The sequence below is a fragment of the Branchiostoma belcheri genome, unplaced genomic scaffold, assembly GCF_001625305.1.
Source record: "Branchiostoma belcheri isolate BF01 breed outbred unplaced genomic scaffold, Haploidv18h27 scaffold236, whole genome shotgun sequence".
Classification (NCBI taxonomy): Eukaryota; Metazoa; Chordata; class Leptocardii; order Amphioxiformes; family Branchiostomatidae; genus Branchiostoma; species Branchiostoma belcheri.
In genome coordinates this window covers 226,696-250,850 of record NW_017803839.1, presented here as the reverse complement: position 1 = coordinate 250,850, position 24,155 = coordinate 226,696, and the positions used below count along the sequence as shown (strand labels likewise).

The 24,155-nt window shown below is 44.3% G+C and overlaps 1 protein-coding gene across 1 annotated transcript; it reads right to left on the bottom strand.

Annotated features, from left to right (window-relative positions):
* Positions 1-10,804: 10,804 nt before the first annotated feature.
* LOC109470849 (low-density lipoprotein receptor-related protein 1B-like) lies at positions 10,805-19,696 on the bottom strand. The gene is made up of 15 exons (XM_019769938.1): positions 19,516-19,696; positions 18,852-18,968; positions 18,470-18,586; positions 18,232-18,342; positions 17,960-18,135; positions 17,660-17,815; positions 17,347-17,485; positions 16,578-16,801; positions 16,118-16,261; positions 15,792-15,930; positions 13,811-13,921; positions 12,846-12,959; positions 12,377-12,493; positions 11,287-11,682; positions 10,805-10,902 (listed from the first exon to the last, which is right to left on the bottom strand). Exons 1-15 carry the CDS (start codon positions 19,613-19,615, stop codon positions 10,805-10,807), a joined length of 2,259 nt encoding a protein of 752 aa, XP_019625497.1. The 5' UTR covers positions 19,616-19,696.
* Positions 19,697-24,155: the final 4,459 nt, after the last annotated feature.

Below are 24,155 nucleotides of genomic sequence, written 5' to 3'. Positions count from 1 at the left end.
AAACTGTGACAGATGGAGAGTTCAGTACCCTGAGAACACGTGGCGAGACACGAGCACTCCACCTCTGGCAGCTGATACATGATGCTACGGAGAGCGTGTCATATGAAGGAGGACACGTTGAAGATGCTGATCCAAATTGGAGGTCAGTGAACTTTGAACTTACATGCGCCACCTATAACGAACAGTATTCATTCTAACCCCATTTTAATGTAAGAAGTAAAAAAAATACGTATGGTGAGTGGGCGTGTTCGTATCTCAGACATTTAGTTACACCATTTTGTTATGTACTTAGAAATATAAAAAGTCAACGTATATATTTTGACTTTAATATATCCTTGAAGCATATTTATTCGATCGGAAAGTAGCACTACCTTTATGTCATACTCAGCATGTACATGTAGTCCTCTCAATAATCAAGATGGTACAACAGTGTTAATAGTTGTCTGTCTACCATATCTGATTCAATATCATTCCTTTCTTCTTTTGCCCCTGCAGAACTAGGAGTTTGCGAGATCAATGCCAATGGTTGTCAGCAAAGAAACTTCAGGGGCCATTGGACTACACATGCGGCGCCGGATTAGGAATGACCTCTACTATTGCCTGAAGTTTAATGAGGCTGAACCAAAATTATAATAGAATACTAATTGTTACATAACTACATTCTATCCAATGATTTCAAAGGTTTGTCAGTAAAGAAACATCAGGGGCCATTGGACTGCACATGCGGCGCCGAATTAGGTATGATCTCTACTATTGCCTCAAGTTTAGTGAGGCTGAACCAAAATTGTAATAGAATACTAATTGTTACATAACTGCATTCTATCCAATTATTTCAAAGGTTTGTCAGTAAAGAAACATCAGGGGCCATTGGACTGCACATGCGGCGCCGAATTAGGTATGATCTCTACTATAAGTTTAGTGAGGCTGAACCAAAATTATAATAGAATACTAATTGTTACATAACTGCCTTCTAGGGTGGCTAAGTTTGTTGTTTTGAGGGCATGACCCCCGACCTCTGGATCAGGAAGTAGTTAATAAGTAACCGGCAGGGGTGTACGTCACCAAAGACGCTGTTGCTAAGCAGCCCGTATCCCGCATACGTCACCGTTTTGGCCTGTCACCTAGATAAGGTGACAGGATTAGGTCATTAGATAAGCTATACCCCAAAGTGCACGCGGACCTTGTATTTAGTTATTTATCTGTATTTGTTCTCAGTACTCATATTATTATTATTATTTTTTTTTTTTGCGAACTATGTACCATTCCTCTCGTACCTTTGAATATGTACTATGTAAACGTTCGCCTGATATTCGTTCGTATAGAGTATTGTAAGAATTCCCTTGTCCACTGTCTGGCCAGTGATGGACAGGTCAGATGTTTGGACTGCAGTATCCGGGCCTGATCTGACAGACAGATACGCGAGATATTCCCCACAATTCACAGTGGACATAGGAATTCGGCTCTGCTTTAAAATAAGACTAGTTTTTTTTGTATTTTTATTAGGTTCAGTTATTTAGTATCTGTGTAATTCTCATGTCGATAACCGCCCCGGGTGTAACGCTATTGGTCGCGGTAGCTCCTGGAAACGAAGGTGACGTTTTGTATGCCCTTTCCCTCGCGACGAGGTTCGGATTTCTAGTACAATTACAAGACCAGATAGTTCGTTCGTCGACGACAGGTGTGTTGTACAGGGTGCTTTGGTTCGTCCATCCGTTTGAGCTCCTCGTAATTCAGGAAAGGTTAGAGCGACGAGGAGTAGATTGTGTGGGTCTTAAGGTCCGGTGTGGTACCGATCAGGTGTCCCTGTACCGAGGCGCCGCCTCCATTGCTTCAGCCCCTGCCTGTAAACCGGGTACAACCCGTGCCGGCTCCCGTCCTTCTGTCTGCAGCTTCTCCCCGTCCGCACCGGAGAACAACGCCTGATAGCACCCGAGACCCTTGCGTAGTCTCTGTGTTTTTTTTTTTCTTGCCTTTGTCTTCTTGTCGTTTTGTTTTCTTTTTGAGTTCGTGTTTGGGTTGAACAATGGATCGTCCGCTGACTTTCGATGTTGTGGGGGGGGGAGGTTCTCGTAGAACCTATGGACCAGACCCCGCCGGCGGAATGGTTGCCGACGGACCCGGAGGACCTGCGGCGACTTAGGTACGACCCCCGTACTCCGTCTAACTCTCCCCCACCTCCGCAGCGGCGTCGGTCCCCGTCGTGTAACCGCTGTTCCACGGCGGGGATGGAGGCTGTCCGGCATGCCCTAATGGTCCAAAAAGAGAAAGTTGCCGAAATTCTCGGGAGATGACCCGGATTTTTCGTTCGAAGATTGGCTAGAAGAGGTAGTGGGGGCCCTTCGTGCGTGGTGCGTCCCGCCGGGGCAGCAGGGTCACCTGATATGCCAGCATTTAACAGGGGAGGCCCTGGAGGACGTGAAGGCGCTGCACTCGGAGGAGCGCGACGACATCAAACTTGTATTGGACACCCTGAAAAGAGCATTCCGAGATACCGTGCCGGCCCACATTGTTATGGGCCGGTTTTACCCTTGTAGGCAGGGGGACGACGAGAGCGTGCGACTATACGCTCTCGACCTCCGCAGGCTGCTGAGACGGGCCCACCGGCAAGACCCCACCTGTTGCCCAAACCCTTGCAAGACCCTCAGGGACCAGTTTGTCGAGGGCCTATTTGACGCTAGTCTGAAACTTGATCTTTTGCGCCTCGTCCGGCAAAATCCAAATTGCAATTTCTATGATGTAAAAGATGAAGCCCTCGCTGTGGCCGAGGCAACCGGCCGGCCAAAGAGGGCGCCGGCACAGGTGCGCGGGGCCAGTTGTACCGTGCGCCCACAGAGGTTACTGGTCAACTGTCTGCGAGTCGTACGTCGTCATCCTCCGGGCCCGGCGCCTTAGGTTATACCCCGCTAGACCAGGTAACCCTGTTCCAGGTGATGGACCTGAGGCGTCTTAACAACGGCCTCACCGAGCAAAATCACCACCTGACCCGAATCACAGGGACGCTGTGTAATGAGCTTGATGAGCTGCGCATCGCGATGAACGGTCGGGCCTCGGGTGTGCCGAATCGACTAGCTGGCACACCGGGACCGGGCGCGGCGGTGGCGCAACCGGGTACGGCTATCGTCCCCGGGTGCGACACAGGTACACGGCAGGCCGACCTACTCCTCCTGTACCGAGGAGGTACAGTCAGTCGGACTTGTCGGTCGGAGGGCGCCACTCCATCTCCCCAACTCGCGGATGATCTAGACCAGGCCAAGCCTTCACAGTGCGAACGACCCCGATGATAATAAATCATTTAGTTTTTCTCTACGGGGGGAAAGGGGGCTCACTTGGTCACGATAGAAACAAGTTAGCACAGCGCACTATAGGGGGTAATTTATACGTTAGAGTTATGTTTGATGGGAAATAAATCCCGTGTTTATTAGATACAGGTTCACAAGTAACTTTAATGACTCAAAGTTGTTTTGGAGGAAATTTCGGAAGAGCAGCTTAAGTCAGGTTCGTCTTGGCTCAAATTGACAGCAATGAATGGTCTTCCTGTCAAACTAATTGGCTATGCAGAAATGGATGTCCAAGTAATTGGCCATGACTTGCCAAAGCGGGGGGGTCCTAATAGCAGAAGACAATCCGGCCTGGACCCTGCCAGCCATAGTGGGCATGAATGTAATTAGTTCTTGCCGATCCATCATTGCAGCCGCCCTCGAGCTGCCTCCTCCGGGCCACGAGATGGACGTTTTCTGTTAAGCCAGAACAGGTCCAAATAGTGCCCCGTACACTGCTTTGATCGAGCCCCCGGAGGCGGGGAACCTTCCAAAGTTTATTTTAGTAGCGAGGACCTACGCCATGGTCTTGTTCCCGTCCGGCTTGCAACCAAATTGGGGGAAATCTTTGTGATGGAAAGGATACCAGAACAAGAAGTATAAGTAGAAATAGAACAAACCGGGGTTTATGGACCCCAACTTAGGGTAGTACACAGCTGCCAGATAAGCATTCCCGCAGATCGGCCCGCACTACGCGTGGGCGCCGCTGCCCGGACAGCGCTTCTTCAACCCGCACGTTGCCAGGCTCGGTACCCTCCGTGCGGTGAGTTTTATTCGTTGCAATATCAATATGAATGATAGCCTTAGATCTGTCCTCGTTTGGGGCCACTCTTTTCTTAACCGTTGGAAAAATTCATTTCTTCCCGTTCCACTACTCAACGCACCACGAAACAGTAAGCTGATAAGAAACGCTCGCTACCTCGCACAAAACAATGATCCATGAGAGGTATAAAGGAAACATTCGGAGCCCATGCCAGTGATCAGTTGGCCACCCATCCTTCCTACATTTCCTCAACTGCAAAACAATTGCAGGTTGAAAAAAATCAAATTCAAATGAGACGCTACCATTTGTCAACGCAAAAGGGTGGGGACGCACCCGCAGCAATTGGGCAGGTATACATATCTCGTTTGTCTATAATGGACGGTACCGCCACCTTAACTAATAAATTTAAGCGGGCTTGTGGGACAAACAGGGTCCCAGCTGCTATCAGTGATCCTGGTTATGTAGGTAGTAGCTCAGTGACGTTGGAGAAGAGGATGCATTCCTTGTTCGCGGGTAGTGTAATATGGGTTGTGACATTGTCCACACCAAAACACTGTTCTAATACATCAGGACCATATCTGACGCTGGCAGTACCCAAATCTATCTGTGTGGCAGAAAGGTTGACAGGTTCTGCGAAGAGACCAACACCGTGTACGAATACTGCGGATGTCTCTACAATGGGTGTCAGAAATTTTTCAAGCCACACAATGAATTCAGTAAACGACACTGTGATGATCGAACTTAACGCGGACACCTTGCGAAAGAAGAGACTGTCTCGCGAATTTGAGGAAATCAAACAGAACAAACCTCGCTACAAAGACTACCGGAAATGTGTCCACCCACCTTTGAGACACCTGCAGAGAGAGAGCAAGACCTTTGGACCTGAAACTAGTTGCTGCGGAAGCCCACCAGTTTTAGTGAAGGACGGAACCCAGTGCAGGGGCTAAGCCGGGGTCAGGCTTGGAGCTTAACAAGCAATTCGGCACATCTGCATGTTGATTTTGAATAAAAATTTTGAAAAAGAACACACATGTTGGAATCGTCAGGATTGCAGGATCTGTGGCCATGTTCGGTAGATGGGGAATGGCCTTACACCGACTTCCAGCACCAATTTCATTTGATGTCACAGAACACTATCAATTTCAAAGTTTGCAATCCCCTTTAAGTTAGCATTCAATGGCGACCAATTGTATGGGAAGTAACTTTATTGCAAGTTACTTTATGTCAATCATTCATAGTGTGTCTTTCATATTTAAACAGGAATGGCTAGGGGACAAGGGCAACCCTGAAAATTGAACTGAGGCACTAACATCCAACAAACTCACCTAACTAAGCTGAACAAGCCCCCACTGAGCCAGAGGCACAGTCCCCGAAGTCTGGGTTTCCAAGAGGCTTGACAGCTTTTTCAGATAACCTACATAACTAACACATCCCGAGTAAGCTGGATGTTGTGGCATTCCCAGTTCCTATTTTCAAGGACTGATTGTGTTTTCTACGTGTTTCTGGCTGCTGAAATCTTTGTCCTGATGAAGACTTCAGGTATCACCAGACCCATGTTCCTGGCTGACACGCCTGTCTTGTCACAATCCTCTCTGGGTTGACCTGTACAAAAAAAGAAATAATTATTATACAAAAATGTCTTTGACATGAAAATTACATCAAAATATGAAAAAAGACATCTATAATATTTTACCATGTGCATAGTGCCTAGTAGCGAGATGTACACATACTACATTGCGTACAAAGCAAATAACACTTTAAACTTTCTTAGACGCAACATATCAAACACTCAAGTTAAGGCACGAGCATACAAGACCCTTGTAAGGCCGTTACTAGTAGAATATTGTCAAATCGTTTGGGACCCCTACACTCAAAACAACATTCGTAACTTGGAAGCAGTACAGCGACGAGCGGCGCGCTTTGCCCTCCATCGCTATCGACGCCAGTCTAGTGTGACAAATATGTTGTCTTCACTTGAATGGCCCCTGCTTGTGGAGAGGAGGCGTTGAGCTAGGCTGATCATGTTTTTCAAAATTACAAACAATATCGTAGCCACACAGATGCCTCTTGTCACCAAAGGACTGTCAACTGCATCACGCACAGAAAACAGTCTTGCCTTCCACCCTCCATTTTCGCGTGCAGACTACTCATTCTTTTCTTTTCAGAGACTGGAACAAACTTTCAGAACACATAGTTAAAGCCAAGACCTTACAGGCATTCAAAAATGCCCTAAATAACCTTTATTCTCCCATACACAATACAGGTACTCACCGCTACCCACTTGCAGGGTGGCGGACAGGGAGTAGCGCCCCTGCCCATTGAGGAGCTGGCTTCCTCCTTTTACTCACCCCCATACAAACCTTACAATAAAGCGACCACCTACCTAACGACGTTTCGACACGTAAACTGAAGAAAAAGAAGATCTAAAAACCTCCTAACTATTTAATGAGATGCAGCTGTCCTACAGATTTGATTCAGTTACCAAACACACAGAACCTAACCAAATGCGATACAAACTGACGTGTACAGGAAGTAAAATATTCCACAAATAGTTATACATCACAGCCACAAATTGTCCAGTACAGAAAGCAACAAAGGCTACATTTCAAGCATTGAGAAGCGAGAATTTCGGTCAAAACCACGGCCTTTATTTCCAGTACTTGTGTTTACCACGCCACGAATTATTCCTTGATCTGAAAACCAAAAATGGCCCTTACGAAAAGAACGGCCCTCACCAGTAACAACTGCACATCTAAACACACTCTGAAACAGATATTCTGTGCGACAACTGCATGTTTTCGAGAAAAATATTATAGAAGAGAGAAGCAAACAAGCAAACGTAAATACATGTAAAATCCGACGCAACAAAAAAGACTCGGTTTCTAACAAAGGACTAACGGGCTGAACGTCTTGAGTGACCGTATCTAACAGGAGGGTTCCTCACCAGTAACATCTACAAACCCAAATACACTGCGAAACAGCTTTTATATGCGACAAATGCGGGTTCGTCAGGAAAAATAGTCAAAGAATACAATACATAACCTCACCTCACAATGGCCGCGCTGAACTGACGCTACAAAATCTGCAGACGATCGCAGGATCCCAATAATATCCATCCGCTCCGACACCTGGATGGTCATATCATAACAAATAAATCACAATAATATCGTCTGTCGCGCCAAAATTTTATCCTTGTACCAGTATGTGTTATCTGTCAAATAAACTACATATTTGACGTATTTGTAACTACATGTGTCCTGTTTGCCTCGCACTATTTTATGGCGGCAAATGGATACATTCTGTCTGGAGGGAGATATACGGTGGAGCATACCCAAAGCCCTGAGGCTCGTTTAGGGTTTTATAAAACAGCGTTCTATCATACTATTAGGGGTATTGGACAAAAATTTTGTTTTGTTGTTAGCCATTAACAGTGTAGCTTTTTAGAAAGAGCTCATTAAACTGAACAAAATGGTTTTTGTTTGAAGTAAATCGGATGTTGTATGGCGGAGATATTTGCAATTTATGTCCCCATTTTGGGGTCGTCGTTGTTACGAAGTCGGTAAAATACGCCATTTTTATCATTTTTCATATGCTAATATCATAAAAACGAAACATCACACAGACTTCAATTTACTTGTACAATGCTCTATTGATATCATATTAAATGATGTGTAAAAACCAGAATCATTGCATCATTATTTACAGAAATACATAATCCTGAAATATTGAACAATATGCCCTTCGGGAGCACGCATGGAAACCGTTGATTTTGGCAAAATGCCAAAAATTTCTAAGTCCCCCTAATTACATATGCAAAACCACAATAATTCCACTATACTTAAACATATCTGATCCAAATTCACATCTAAGGGGTTTGGACACACACTGAATCCGATTTTACAATCAAAAGTGGCATATCTTATCTCCATATCGTGCTTTTATGACTTTATTGCCGTCGGCCTAATTAATTATGCGCGAATGCATTTTCTCCCATGTCTTTCATTGTATGTCAACATATTTCACATCTAGGGGGTTTTGGCACGTGCTGAATCCAAATTTGCTATCAAAATTGGCATATCTCATCATCTTATAGTACTATTATGACTTAACACACAGTTTTATGACGTTCCCTCATTATATATGCATCGACAGATTTTCTTACGGAACATAGATGTTTTGTATACATTTATCCATCTTCCACTATATAAAACTTATCTTAAAACTTAACAATATTAAAGTCTATAGAGATCTATTGGTCCTAATCTTACTCATGTCCTTTTCTTCTTTTTCAGGTTCCTCTTGGACTTGACGGCACGCTGTGTTTGGGCGAAGTACCTGTTGTAATATTGCACGTACTGTTTATCTATGTCTTCCCACCCATCTATCGTCGTCAGTCTCAGGTTGGCAGTTGGTTGCAGCTGGGCAGTACTGATTACACACAGGACAAACTTTACATCTACAGGGTACACAGACTCTCTGTCGGGCCAGAAGAACAGATGTTCTCCCTTCTTGCTTCTCTGCATGTATGACACAATAAACAGTTCACCAGCATTCCTCACTTCCTTCACTCTGCCCACTGCCCAGTCGTCTTCATATGCAACAATCACGTGACTGTCTACAGCTGGAGGTCTTGTACAGTCTTCAGTCTCCTCCACCACACGACTGTCTTCCACCTCATGACTGTCCTCCTCCACACTACTGCCCTCCACCACACTACCGCCCTCCTCCACAAGACTGTCCTCCTCCACACTACCGCCCTCCACCACACGACTGTCCTCCTCCACACTACCGTTCTCCTCTTCACTGTCTTCGCTAGCACTCTCCTCTTCTTCACTGTCATCGCTAGCACTCTCCTCTTCTTCACTGTCTTCGCTAGCACTCTCCTCTTCTTCACTGTCTTCGCTAGCACTCTCCTCCTCATCACATCCACCTCCACTTCTTGGCTCTTCTCACCAGTCTTTCTTCCCTTCTTCTTCTGATGTCTCTGCTCCTCACTCTGAGTTACCTCCACTGCTTTCATAGTGAAATGTGCCTTGATACTAGACACATTGTCAGCAGCTTCTTCTGCGTCAATCAACTCCCCTTGCACCTGACGTTGCGCCTGCGAGGTGGACTGTGCAGGCGTGACAGGTTTCAGTTGAACATTGGGCGAGGTGACAATGGACTTCAGGTTAGCAGAGAGGACACTTGGGGGATGTTGGGAACCGCCAGAGGAGAGGGCAAAGATAGTGCTGTTGGATTTTGAGAGAAGTGGGTTGATGGCTTTCAGATATGTTATGTGGGCCCTGAGTAGCTGTAGCTGTTTGGTTTTTGTTTGGGATGAGATATTGTTCAGGAAGTCTTCACAGTCATGCTCCGACTGGACAGGACCACCAAACTCCTCCAACCGTTTTTTCTGTGTGTCCTGTTGATCCTCCTTCTTTTTGAGTAGCCTTTTATGGTCTTCGGCCTGTGCATTCATCTTTGCCTCTCTCCTCTCTCTCTGCTGCCTTTCCCTGTCCTCGTACACCTTCTGCCACTTTCTTGTCTCCTTCCTCACCTGATGCAGTATTGACAGGTACTTCTCTGGATCATCCTCAGAGAGGGCTCTGAGCCACGCGGCTGTGCAGTTGGACTTAAACATCAGCTGACCCTCAGTGGCCATTCATACAACATTGTCGAGCACCTCTTACATATTACACATCGACTATCCTCGAATATTTCCTGATACCAGTATGTGTTAACTGTCAAATCAACTACATATTTAACATACATGTACTTGTTAGCCGTTACATGTCGGAGCGGATGGATATTATGTGTCCTGTTTGCCTCGCACTACTTTATGGCGGCAAATGGATACATTCTGTCTGGAGGGAGATATTCGGTGGAGCATAAGCAAAGCATTGAGGCTTGTTTAGGGGTTTTATAAAACATCGTTCTATACAACCAAGGAGGGAAATACCACCTATTGTATTTAACCTCCTTGATGTATTTAACCTCCTTGATATCATATGGTCCGATTCTTGTTTCTGCAAGGAGGTTAAAAAAGAGAAGCCTTCTCTTTTTTAACCTCCTTGGTTTATGGATGTCTTCAGCCTATGCAACCTTCCAGAGCGTAATAGCTCTAATAGCTCGAAATAAATATCGGAAGGCATGCAAAATATGTTTTGTGTCATGGAAAGGTGAGGAAAACAACAGAAGACACTGCACAAAGACACCGGCGCACGAGCATGTACAAGTTTATTTGGCTGATCATGCACAAATCCCTCAACGCCGTGTTTCAAAACATTTCAAAACGTTTGAAAGGCAATAATATAAGGATCCATATAATATTTCATTGATTCTGCGTGCGTTTTAAAAATAAATGTCTACACCGATAAAAGCAAAACACTAAAGAATAGATAGATACGCTGCTATGTTTTGTGTATTTTCACCACACAGAACTAAAATTAGAGCTAGATAATCAATCATAATACTCTAAATCATAGATAACTTGTCTGCTTGTGTACAATAAGACTAACTTTATTGTTAGTACGTGTATCAGTCGGGTGCTATGATATGCTACACTATTGGTTTGACCGTTTCTGGTTATCTGCTAAATTTTCGGATAATACTCACAAATAAACTTAAGACGAACACTTACAAAGACGAGGCTATTTTACGCCATTTTATGCTATTTTGTGTAGAGATTTTCTAAACAATTTTGTTTTGTTTCATTCAGGCTTCAGCCAAAGCCTTGTATAGATTAGACAGTCATGCGATACAGAATCTGACCGCCCAGTGCAGCGGCTGTCATCCAAGTCATGGGCTGGTCCTGGGGCCCACAGTTTACTTCATAGAGCTCTGCAACGAAAACAAATAAAAAATATGAACAGCAGCAACCTAAATAATGCTAAAGTCACATTTCCAAACCGGGGCCCAGCCGGTCAACCTTGTGGAACGAAAAGTTTGGTATGAAAGACAACAAAGCACGAAAAAAGTTGAAAGTTGAAAAAAAAAATAACTAGTTGCGTATACTATTGGTATAAAATGCAAATTTTTCGTTGTAAAAACAGCCCGGCCGGGCCCCGGTTTGGAAATATTACCTCACCATAAAAGTATAATCCCGCCCGGCAGGCCCCTGCCGGAAAAAAATCAATTTATTCAAAATTTGGTAGCTAAGTTACTATAGTATCAGGCACATACATAAACGGTAGACATCGTGAAGAGAGTTATTGGCTTTATAACCTGTTTGATCCTGGAACGCTCCTTGACCACTTGTCGGTTCTACGGTCGGTCCGATGCTCCCCGTGGTGCCGGTTTGAGTTGACATGCGGCCCGGCGCGTTACCGCCACAGCCCTGCTCGTCCTCCCCTGACGCACAGTCCGGGTGTCCGTCACAGATGAGATGACCGTGCACGCAGTACGGGTCCACAGAGCCGGGCAGGCTGCAGTAGAACGTCCCGCAGTCTTCTGTCTCACGGAGGAAGAAGTCTACACGATCACAGTCCTGCTCGTCCTCTTCCTCCGAACAGTCCGCGTCACCGTCACAGACGAAGGCGTCAGGAACGCATGACGCGTTACCGTAGACAGACGTGCAGTTGTGGCTGCAGGAGCCCCACTTGTATCCCAGGGACTCTTCAACTGTAACAACACAGTTGTAATCATTTGAATATACTAGTAAATAAGTGCGGCCAAGGCAAGTTGCCAACTGTTGCAATAGGTAAGTAGCATCATTACATATAACAACAAAATAGCATTTACTAACTCAGGAACATGTTTTTATTGCAATTAAACACATCTAATAACCACACCAGCCTCACATATTGAAAGGCCATACATATAAAATACAACACGGTGTATTCCGTATCACCCGAGGTTTCAGTCCGACCGCGGGTCAGATCGCCCAAAGGCCGGATGGAGATCCGAAGCCCACGGGAGGGCTGAGACCGAGGGCGATGCGGAATACACCGTGCTATATTTTGTCTGTCATTTCACCACATGAGGCAAAATTTGGTGCCCCTAAACCACAAAAAAATGCAACAACATCACGCGGCTCAGGCGAAACCCGTTGGGATTATTCTATGGTACATATGGAAGTCCGTGTGATAAACAAATAGGACCCAATGCAAGGAATGACATCAAGTGCAAAGTTTTGGGAGACGACTACAAGCAACTGCCGGTGAAGCAGCCAACCTTGCTAGCGACAAGAGGAAGTGGAGGGCTCTTGCAGTCACCTGCGTTGCAGCCGTCCGATGATGATGATGATGATGCACTAAACCTGTACTGTGAAGGCTATGTCTTACTAGCACAAATCTTCATTACGGTTCAGACTTACTGTTGCTGGGTCGTTCGTCCTCGCCGCCAGCACAGTCCTGACGCCCGTCCCCCAGCTGACTTGTCGGCAGACAGGTGACGTTGTTACCGCAGGTGAAAAAGCAGTGTTTGGGTACTCCTGTCACGGAAAGTACACAACACATGCATACATAGAAACAAGGCAAAGCCCTATGAATATAGAGATTTTCTTTATTGACACAACAAAAAGTACAGAGACTTTTGTATGGTCTTCTACAACTAAAGATCCAATACATGTGGTAGGAATTTACTCAACACAACCTATTTCCTCGATGTCACAAATATCATTCAACTGCAATATGATATAGGCCCTCATTTTCAAAAAATTGCAAATTTTTGCTGAAATCTAAAAAAATATTTTTAAGATACGTCCATATTTTGTACGAAGGCACCATCCGCCATTTGCCCTGGAAGTCAGCCCTTTTTTGGCCTACCCCCTCCCCATCACCTACCTTGCACACAGCCCTGCTCGTCTCTACCATCTAAACAGTCCTGTAGTTCATCACAGATCCAGCCACTCGGGATGCAGGAGTCACTTAGAACAGTCAGACATTCCATCGCACACTCTTCAGGAAACACAAAGTGCAAAACATGAGTGCCTCTCATCTGTTATCAACCCACTATTTCGTCCAATATATGGATAAGATTCACGGATCATACTGATCAATGTAAGGTTCAGAGAGAGCTTACTGTAATATAGAAATTTAAGTGATGGGGAGAACAGAGAGAAGACAGATTGATAATGACCGAGACTAGTTTCATCAGGTTGCTGTTTTTTCAGCAGACGTTACGGTACGTCTGTCAAATTGTAGATACTGTATGTTCCCTGTAACTGTTGTTTGTTTGTTTGTTCTTTCCTTTCAGTCACAACAAGTAATTTTTATTGATGACGTCAGTGCGCGCATTGATTATCGTCGGTTTTTTTAAAAAATATCAAATTTTGTTGCCCTCTGACGGTGGTCAACATGCTGAAAATGGGAAAATATGTAGTAAATGTCCAACGGCAAAAATTGAAATAATCTTTATTGAGTTCTGTCAAGCCTATATGGGTAAACATCAGTCCCATATTTTGAGTTATGGAGCCCATGGGACGCAAGGTATGTACTCAGTATGCGTGCGTGCAACTATTTAGACTCCGAGACTGCAGTTAAAAAAATTCTTCACACGGTACGTAATATTTACGACATACAAAATATGTGTTTGTTTAAAACGAGTCTCTTTATTCAGATAGACAAAGTGTATTATAACATTACATGTATAACTGCATACGAGTAAGTTATTTTATTGCTGTCTAAAGAAACCTGAAGACCTTAACAAGGACGAGGAGCGGAATTTTAATACCATTGCATCAAACCAGCCTGCATCTCTTTTTCCTAAAATGTTGTATGACTTTCGAGTGTACTCTGAGAAGTCTTACCGTCACAGTTTACCTCGTCCTCCCCTGTTGAGCAGTCTTCTGTGCCGTCACAGGCCTGACTATCGTGGTACACCTCATCGTCCCCACACGAACTGTACTGGCTGTCAATTTCTGCAAAGGAAAGTGACAACCTGACAACCCATTGCTATTGGGCAAGTATAAGCACACATACACTGACACACACACCTACACACACACACACACACACACACACACACACACACACACACACACACGCACGCACGCACGACACACACACACACACACACACACACACACACACACATGCATGCGTGATAAATTGCATCATATCGGCAGCAGCCATACAATCCATTCACTACACGACCACAATTCTAGGTACAGGGTAAGCATAGAAGGTGGGAAAAACGAACCCAAGCATCCGAGATGCTTTAACTTCACGGTCACAAGCCCACACTCCTCCTCTAGCACGTCTTCGCAAATAGGTCTGCAACGCAATTTGTAAGTTCGGTTTATTAACATCCGGTGATTTTGGGGTTGTTTCCTTGTTTATTATCTGCTATAACTCATAAACCTTCACTTATTTGATTTCACCACAAAAATAGTTTCAAAAAGCTGTTCTAATGTGCCATTTACCTATCTAAGAAAAGGTACGAAGTGATCGTATTTACTTGTATCCATAGTTATAGTCCCACGGCACACATCCGTCAAAAGCCCGACAGAAACTTTCCTTGATCGACATGTCCCGTTACAGAAGACGCTCTGCGATGCACACCCCGAACCTTGAATGGATGAATATCAATTGTGGTCATATGTGATGGCAACGAGCTTACATATGGGTTTGCTGATCTGTTTTGTGTTTTGTTGTAAAGTATACAACAGAGGAACTCTGGTAGGGAACCGATGTTGCAGTGTGAAATGATGAATTACAATTGTGAACGAGCGTGGAATTGTTAACAGTCTAGCTGAGTGCAGAATAGTGTTTCTTTTTACCTTCGCCAAGAAGGTTATGTTTTCAGTAGCGTTTGTCTGTGTGTTTGTGTGTGTGTGTGTGTGTGTGTGTGTGTGTGTGTGTGTTTGTGGTTTAGCAAGATAACCCAAGAAGCAGTTGGATGGATTGGAATGAAACTTATTAGGTGGGTAGGTCTTCATGAGACCTAGAAATGATTAGATTTTGGACCCCTGGCGGCTTTCCTAGGTACTGCAGCAGAACTTCCGGTTTTGATATCTCGTGATCTGGACATGCTAGGGTCACGAATTTTGGATGGCAGATAGTTCTTGGGATAGGGAAGAAGTGACATGAGTTTGGGTCCCCTTTCTGGAACTGCAGGAACATTTGTTGAAAAAGTTTCGAAGGAGGATAACTCAAGAACCGGTTGACCCATTGTCGTGATTTTTGGTATGTAGGTAGTTGAAGTGATGCTTGACATAATCAAATGACAATTATGCAAATCAGGAACTAATTTGCATAATTAATGAGGAAATTCTATAAATCTGCTTTGTTCGATAATAGAACTATGAAACACTTGTGACATCTACTTGAGAACGAGAAAAACATCTGAGGATATAGATTATGTAAATGAGGACCTACTTTGCATAATTAATGGCAAATGTTTATAATTTCATAGTTGTAACTGCTGGGAATTTCATACTTGCCACATTTGGAAGTTAACTGAAGGTGAACATCAATAAACAATTTATTCAAATCATGACCTCATTTGCATAATTTATGAGGAAGTGCTATAATATCCTTTGTTAAGATAAGGCTGTCATTGGGTGGAGAATATGATCAACTGATATAATCCATGCAAATGAGGCGCTTATTTACAAAATCAATGATTAAAATTGTATAATTCGTCAACCGCAAGGGTTAACATCATTTGGCGAAGGTATGAGATCGTGGAACTCTTGTTATACATTTTATAGAATGCTGAGGCACTAATGAATAGCACTTGATTCAGGAAAAACACAAATTGACTAATGAAATACACCTGATATTTACCATCTATGACGAGAATCTCGACTCTCAGTGCAATCCGATTTTTGAAGCTGAGCGGGTAGAAACGAGTGTAGAGTGCATACGCTGGATGGTCCAACAGATTGCGAGCATAGCGGTGGCTGTCACTGTTCCCCTGGAACACCTGAAACAAACAAAGAATATTGCACTGTGAAGATGCTCTGAAGGTAACATGAAAACTTAAAAAGGCTACAAACATACTGAGAGCAGCCCTGGATCACGCTGATATTCTTATATTTCTTATTCGTCAAAATCGTAATCTTAAATGTGTCTTTTTCTTGTCTCTCTTCACAGTGTTTAGTTGGACTGACCATCTCTTCGCCGTCCCCTGAGCTGTATGTTGTCCACCGTCCATTGACAGAGAACGCCAGCTTGTATGACGTCACCCAGTAGTCCAGGTTGTACGCTCCCTGGGTGATGACACCGGCAACTTCGTACACTCTGTCATGCTTAATCTAGGGTTGACAGAGAAACATCACTATAGTTTTATTCGATTGAGGAAATGTGGTAATTGTTCATTATTGAATAGAGTCAACTTTCAAAAGATTTTTTTAAATGCTGACTGGCAATGCAAAGCAGGCAATTCGTTGCTAGGCACGTCCCTACCAGAAAATTAGCTCCCAGTCGTAGACCCTTTACATCGGTGAAGTATCAGTCTTCTGGTGGTCTCGATCTACCTTTGGATCTCACAACCATTTACCCTAAGAGCACTTTTGAATTCCCGCTTGATCTGTTAGAGGACACTAGTTCTGGTGACCAGGCAATACTTACCTGCAGCCACTGGTCCGTGTCGGTGCGCAGAGCCGGAGACCAGCACGCCCCCTGCTGCTGTCCCTCCCCGCTGTTCAGACGGGCCTGCCACGGGAAGAAGTCGTCCCTTCGCGATGACGCGCTCACGTCGAGGTCGGGAACCTTCGGAACCGTACCAGGATCGTCGGGATCAAGTCCAACTCCCAATGGGACGTACTGGTCCTGCTTCAGCCACGTGTTTTCGTCTGGAGAGATCATTAGACTGTTAGTGGATTAGCGCACCTAAAATGTACCGTCCATGACCACTGTGGTTATGCTTGGAGCTCCATATGAAGCTAGAAGCCCTTAGTTCCCTGGATGTCATCTGGAAGGACAGAGCTCTAATGTTGCCCACCATGATTAGGGTACTGGTGTGGCCTGTGGTGACATGCGGTGTGGTGGCCTGCGAAGCATATACACTTCATACTGAAGATCGAGGAATTCGAGATGAAGTGGCTGTGCAGTATAGGGTCCTATAGGGCAGGACGTTTAACTACTGAGAGTAAGCTGAGTGGGCAGAACATCGTACAAACATCTCAGTTCTAGAAGAGTCATGGATGGAAAGATGACTCCTACCCATGATCAGAAGCTTGGAGTAAGCTACTGTACTTCGGACATGTGAAAAGCTTCACGAGGGCACAAAACATCCTACAAACACGATCTGCGGTACCAGGAACAGAGAGAAGCCGCGTTGTCCAGGTTTGGGTAGATGCCATCAGAGAAGCGTCTTACAAAACTACAGCAGACTAACCATTTGTGACGTACACCTCTATCACCATGGCAACCCAGCCGTAGTAGCCTGTCGGGTATAGACGGATGTAGCGTGACGTCACAGGAACTGGGAGAGGACGACTAACTCTGTTGTACCGATCTCGGTTTCCTTGGAAAACCTGTGTAAGAAAATAAGACAAATGAACATGAAAATGTACATACAACCTTTGCGGATACATGTATAATTGAGTAATTTTAAGAATCCCAAGATGACCAAGTACGTTTCCTATTAAATTTAAAGATGGCCATGCGCCAAAAGTGAACAGCCGTTGCAAGTCACAAAGTCTTCGCACCAGAACGTTGTCACTGCTGCCTGTGTACGGTCCCCACGAAGCGCCGTCCATGCTGAAGGCTAGAGTGAATGACGTCACCCAGCTGCCCAGGTCCCAGTTCGAGCCACCTCCACTGATCATCACCCCTGTGACGTCAGTCGTCTTGCCCAGGTAAACCTGCATTCAAACATGAACAGACCCCCTTGTCATTCATCCTGCTACTGAACATACGAGTACACGTATGTTAAATTCTGCTACAACATACGAGAACACGTTCTTCATACCTACAATCTAGATTCAATGTCAATGAATAGCAGGTACCTGAAGCCATTGGCCCACCACAGAATTTGGTACCCAGCAGTATCCTGGCATAGTTAAAGGCGTGTGGCGAGCCTGGATCGGGGCGAAGTCAGGTTTGTAGTTGGAGCTGGCGGTGAGGAAGACATCGGGAATGTACCGGCTGGCCAATCCAAGTGGGAATCCAGGAGGTTTGGCTTCTATCAGGAAAATGTCATCAGTAAGACGTAGTGTACACTGACTGTAAAACTAGGAAGCTTACTCAGTAAAATACGAAGTTAGTAGTCAGTACCTACCTCCACAGTCTTCCTCGTCCTCCCCTCCACTACAATCCGTCAGGTTGTCACACAGCTGAGACTCCATCAGACACGTCCCGTCTGTACAGGAGAACTGCCCAGCACCGCAACCTGGGTGGGGTTTTTATGAAAAGTTTACCTAATTATGCATATACTTCTAAAATGGTCTTTTGAGAACAACATTTATCTTTCCTATTATGGTTTGGACCAAGGACAAAGACACATGAAGTGACCCCACCGCCGGTTGTACAGTTCATCTCGTCCTCTCCGTTGGAACAGTCCTCCAACCCGTCACAGACGCGGTACGTCGGCAGACATCCCCCGTCACACTCCAACTGGAGACCATTGCAGGGAGCTGTAAGTGACGGGATGTATGTTGGAGTTCTTAAGACTTATTTTATTAGCGAGGCATAAATAGAGAAATAGATGGATGTGTGCTGTGTGTCTGTGTACGTATGTGCTGTGTGTGCGTGTGTGTGCGTGTGTGTTTATGTGTATGTGCGTGTGTGTGTGTGTGTTTGCATATATATGTGTGTGTGTGTGTGTGTGTGTGTGTGTGTGTGTGTGTGCTTGTCTGTCTGTGTGCGTCAGTGTATGACTAGTCTTATTGATAGACTTACTGTGGCAGTTCTCCTCGTCTTCCCCAGAAGAGCAGTCCTTGTCCCCGTCACACACCGAGGCGTTCCTGATGCATTCACCGCCGTCACACTGCCACAGTCCGTTCTCTGCACAGGACTCTGAAGAAATGTACACTGGTATGGAACGTTTCTGTCCAATGCTCCACAATTACAATCGATGAATCAATCGTGACATATATGCATTTTCTTGATGAATACGGTTTTTCCTATGTAGTACCCCCAGACTAGCCTGGGTACCGTATCCTGGTTTGTTTACGTCCGGACGTAAACTAACCAAGATGGTACCCAGGCTACCCTCGGGCATAAGCATTACAAATTGTGAAAATTAAAGTTGGTTATTTTGGGGAGCAGAATTTCAGTCAGAAGCTCAGAAGAATGTATCTGATAGACTTCGAAACGAAAGCAGGTGAGATACACCACGAGTTGTGTAAGAAGAAAACCCCCATATCCCACAAATGAAATAGATTGCTACATCATTACACATTTCACATCACACATTTCCATGTGACACAAGTTAAATGTTGCAAAGGCTATGTCATGTAGGTATGAGATCTCCGAATTCTTGTTTGACCTTTTCAGGGCAGTCTCAGCTGCAGGTCATGATTGTGTACATCATGGGCTAATTTATAATTTGCTTAAAACTTACGACACAGCAGCTCGTCCGATGCATCATCACAGTCGATGATACCATTGCACACTGCAGATGGTGCTACACATTCGCCGCTGTCTTCACATCGGAACTCCATACTGGTACACACTGTACAACATATCGTTTGACGGTAGTGCGCAGGTTACATGGGCGTAAATATGCCACAATGAGCACACTTGACTACACTAACCATTTTTAAGTATTGAAAACACCACAAGAAACTTATATGATGAGGGTCCTTTCGGTCGGTGTGACTGTTTCAGATCTTACAGCCTGTCATCCGTGTTGACATTTTCAAAAGCGTATGCTAAGTTATCGTAGCAGTCACCTGTTATGCTAACCTTAAAAAAATTACAAAATCTCAACAAATAATGCAAACAAGATCCTGATTTGCATGATTTATGACTGATGATGTTGACTTTTACCTAATTGTCACAAATGTAAATCATCGCTATTCAACACTATGGTATTATGACATTTTCCCAGGTATTATGCAAATTAGGGAGCATTTTGCAGAATTGATGTTCCTCGCTTACTTCGCTACGTATGTTCCAAGATTCAATGACCTATAGTGGAATACATTTGATTCATGAGCGCTCGAGCTTTGTGCAATAATCATGCAAATTAGATACATGTACTTGTATGCATAATGACCATCCAATTTATGATTTTCTCCTCAGCTACCTACCTACCTACCAAAACCCATGACAATCTACCAACGCTTCATGAGTTATCATCTTTTATAAATGTTACGAAATTTTACGAAAAATGGTCCTGCTAGGAGGCCCAAACCTAGGCCACTTGTTGATTCTCTGTTCCAAGGGCTCTCTGGCAGCCAATAAACTAGAAAGTGAGCTTACCGCAGCCACTCTCATCCGACTCGTCGTAACAGTCACCGACGCCATCGCAGCGCATTGTACCATCGATGCAGTAACCGCGGCGTCCACAGAAAAACTTGGGCAAGGGACAATCATCGGCTGTGCAGCTTTCCTCATCGGAACCATCGTGGCAATCAGTCACACCGTCACAATGCCATTCTGGCCGGATATTACTTGAATAGTCGGTTGTGGTACACTCTCTCAGACAATCTCGCTCATCTTCACCGTCTGGACAATTGTGTAAGTCGTCACACAGCCAATCTTCCGGGATACATGCTCCACTACCTTGACACCTGAAGGCGGGACGATCACACACTTCGCTCCAGCAATTGTCTTCATCTGAACCGTCTTCACAGTCTTCCTTACTATCACATCGCCAGGTTGGATCTATACATTGTCCACTGTCACACTTGACGTAATCGAAAAAATAGCACGCTTTGTTTATGCAATCTTCCTCATCTGAGCCGTCGTCACAATTGACCACACCGTTGCATTGTCGCTGTGGAGGGATGCATTCCCCGCTTCCACACTTCAAGTCCCCAGGGTTGTAACAGTCTTTGTTCATGCAGTCGTCCTCATCTGAACCATCGTCGCAATCTTCATCACCGTCACATTGCCAGTATGGGGGGACACATTCTCCACTTTCACACTTGAAATAGTTGGACAAGGGACACACGGTGCAATATGAATATTCTTCATCTGAACCATCTGGGCAATCATCATAACCGTCGCATTGTAAGTCTATAGCGACACATTCCTCACCTATATCACACTTGAAGTAGTTGGGCCAGGGACACGCTGTACAATTTTCCTCATCTGAACCGTCTGTACAGTCATCCCTACCGTCACATTGCCTGTGTAGGTCTACACATTCGCCACTATCACACTTGAAATCGTCGCGGTAGTAACACTCTTTGTTTATACAATCTTCCTCATCTGAACCGTCTCCACACTCATCAGCACCGCTACACTGCCAGTATGGGGGGACACATTTACCACTTTCACACTTGAAATCAGCGGGATTGTAACACTCTTTGTTGATGCAATCTTCTTCATCTGAACCATCTTTACAATTATCACCACCATTACACTGCAATCCTGGGTGTACACATTCACCACTATCACACATGAAGTAGTTGGGCAAGGGACACGCTGTACAATTTTCTTCATCTGAACCGTCTGGACAATCATTATTACCGTCACATACCACAGCGAGAGAGAGACAGCGACCGACAATGTCACAGCCGAAAACGTCGGGCGACAAACAATCTGGAGCCGTGCACTCTTCATCCGAGCCGTCAAAGCAATCTATGAATCCATCACACCTTTCTGCCCAATCGATGCAGTCGTTAGTCGTTTTGCATGCCAAGGCCGGGCACTCTTCGTCTCCGTCGGCAATATGAAGGGAGGCATGGCCGATGTACATCAGGGACATGAGTAGGAGCAAGCCGGGAGCCATGGTCGACTTAACGGTCGGAAATGTAGCTGACAATTTTTGGGTGTACTAGTCGTACCCTGGCACAGAGGCGTCTAGTGCCAAAATAATCAGGTAAGTACTGGGCTTTGTGAATACCCTGTTTTATGCAAAAGGCTTATAAAAAGTATAGAATTACAGGGAACATATGGGTACTAACCCAGAGGAATGTGAGGAAACTTTTTAATTCGAATCCCCACATTCTCTCGCTGTTAATAAAGTGAGTCACCCCAACTTATCAGGATATGTATTCAAAATTTGTGCCGTTGACCCAACGAGTTGATCTAAATGCAAATAGACTTCGATAAAGATAGTTAACTTTTTCAGATCTGACGTATTCTTAAGCTTGAAAACAAATCCAGGTCGACGTCGCACTCGCCTACATAAGGCACGTGTAGTTTATATGCTATGTAGTCCCGTACTATACAGTGCATGTCCCATGCCGCCCCTTTGTTGCACGCGTAAGACACATGCAGTTACATGTATGAAGTCCCAATGAACCCGGTTAAAATTCATTTTTACAGTATTATACTGTAAAAATGAATTTTACTATTCATCAGAAATATACAAACACATTTTGATTGGTGTGTGGGAAATATATGACTATTTCTGTCAAATACATACATTTTCCAATAAAGGGTTAATGTTCCTACCCCGAGATGTATATGGTGAAATAATCGCTGGTCAGGTAACGATAACCACCGAATAAATCACCAAGTGAGGGGAGCGGGATTATATCACCATATACACCGAGGATAAGGTGGGCATTAACGTTATTATCATATAGCCTATCGAAAATGCAACTGACACAAATTCCTTAATAGAATTCTTCCATTGCTGAAAAACTATAACATTCTATGTTACGTGTAACATGATGGCATGGACAGAAAAACAGTTCATATAAGCAATCACCTGCGGTGGCATTGGTGGCACTTTAAGTGGGGGTGTCAAAAATTATGTTTAGTATTTTCTGTTTAAATTTCATTTATATATTTTAATAGTGTTGTACTTTGAAATAAATTAACTACAATACGTTTCCTTATAGATTGCCCTGTCCTCTGTATAATAGTGCGGTCCAAAAAGGTGGTCGGTTATTAGAAAAATAAGTTACGGCCTGATAACCAATGCCAAATGGAGCCTTCTGATTGGTCGACGCCTTCTAGCTATATGGTAATGCATATTGAAACCAGCTGACGTGACTCTAGGTTGAGGTATGTAGAATGACCCGCTGTTTCGTCGTAACTACCAGGCAGAGACATCGTGAAATATCTGTTGTTGTTTTTCTTGCAAATGATTTTGGTAAGACTTATAGTTGCAACCCATGATCATTTGTATGTTTAACAATGTATCTGAATGTTACCTTAAGTACAGTTGGTTTGCGATTACATGAAGTTTTGGATCCCTTTCAAATACATAAAAGTCAATAGAACTGTTCACTAATAACGTTGAGTCGACTAAATTCTTTGGTTAATGATATAACAGAACAGAATGTAGTAACATTTTGATGGCCGTCCCCTCGCCTCGCATTGTCACGCATGTGCATTTCTGCGACCTGTTCGTAAACGAGCGAGTTATGCACAAATGCTTGTTTTTGGAGAACGATATTGGTGAACATGATATGCTTCACTTTGCACCCATACAGAATTGGTTCACAAGAAACAAGCATTTCTCTTGTTACATTGGTCAGATTAAGAACCGTTTTGTAGACAGTACATTTACATGTGTGTCGTGATTTATTATGGATATATAACATGCAACGAAGCTACTGTCGTCATCGTGGGCGACCTTGAAAACCGCAATTCTTGTTTACACCGTAATTAATACCAGCTCCCCATATGAAAGCGATATGACATGCATGCAAACATGATATTTTAGCCATCCCTAAAGTCGTTCAAAATTGTACCTCAACAAGTGTGCCGTTGTGTATAGTTTGACTTTTATTTTGCTGGTATACAAAGCATGTGATAACGGAAAACAGATGGATCCAGTGGATAAAAGAAACGGTCTGGATATAAAGGAAGTTAACCCTAGTGATAAACGGGGACGAGGGGGGGCCCGGGGGTCAAACTTAGGCCTGTTTGGGATTGTGCTCTCGCCGCAAAATCACAACTTATATGGTCTTATATCGGCTACAAACTTGCGGCGACAAGCAGAACTCCAGTCAGAAGCTCTGAAGAATGTATCTGTGAAAAACTTAAACTGTTCTCCAACTCAAAATTTGACTCACCAGAAATTTTCGACTGAATCACTCAGTCTTCCTCAGCTATCTGACCCAAATGCTGTGT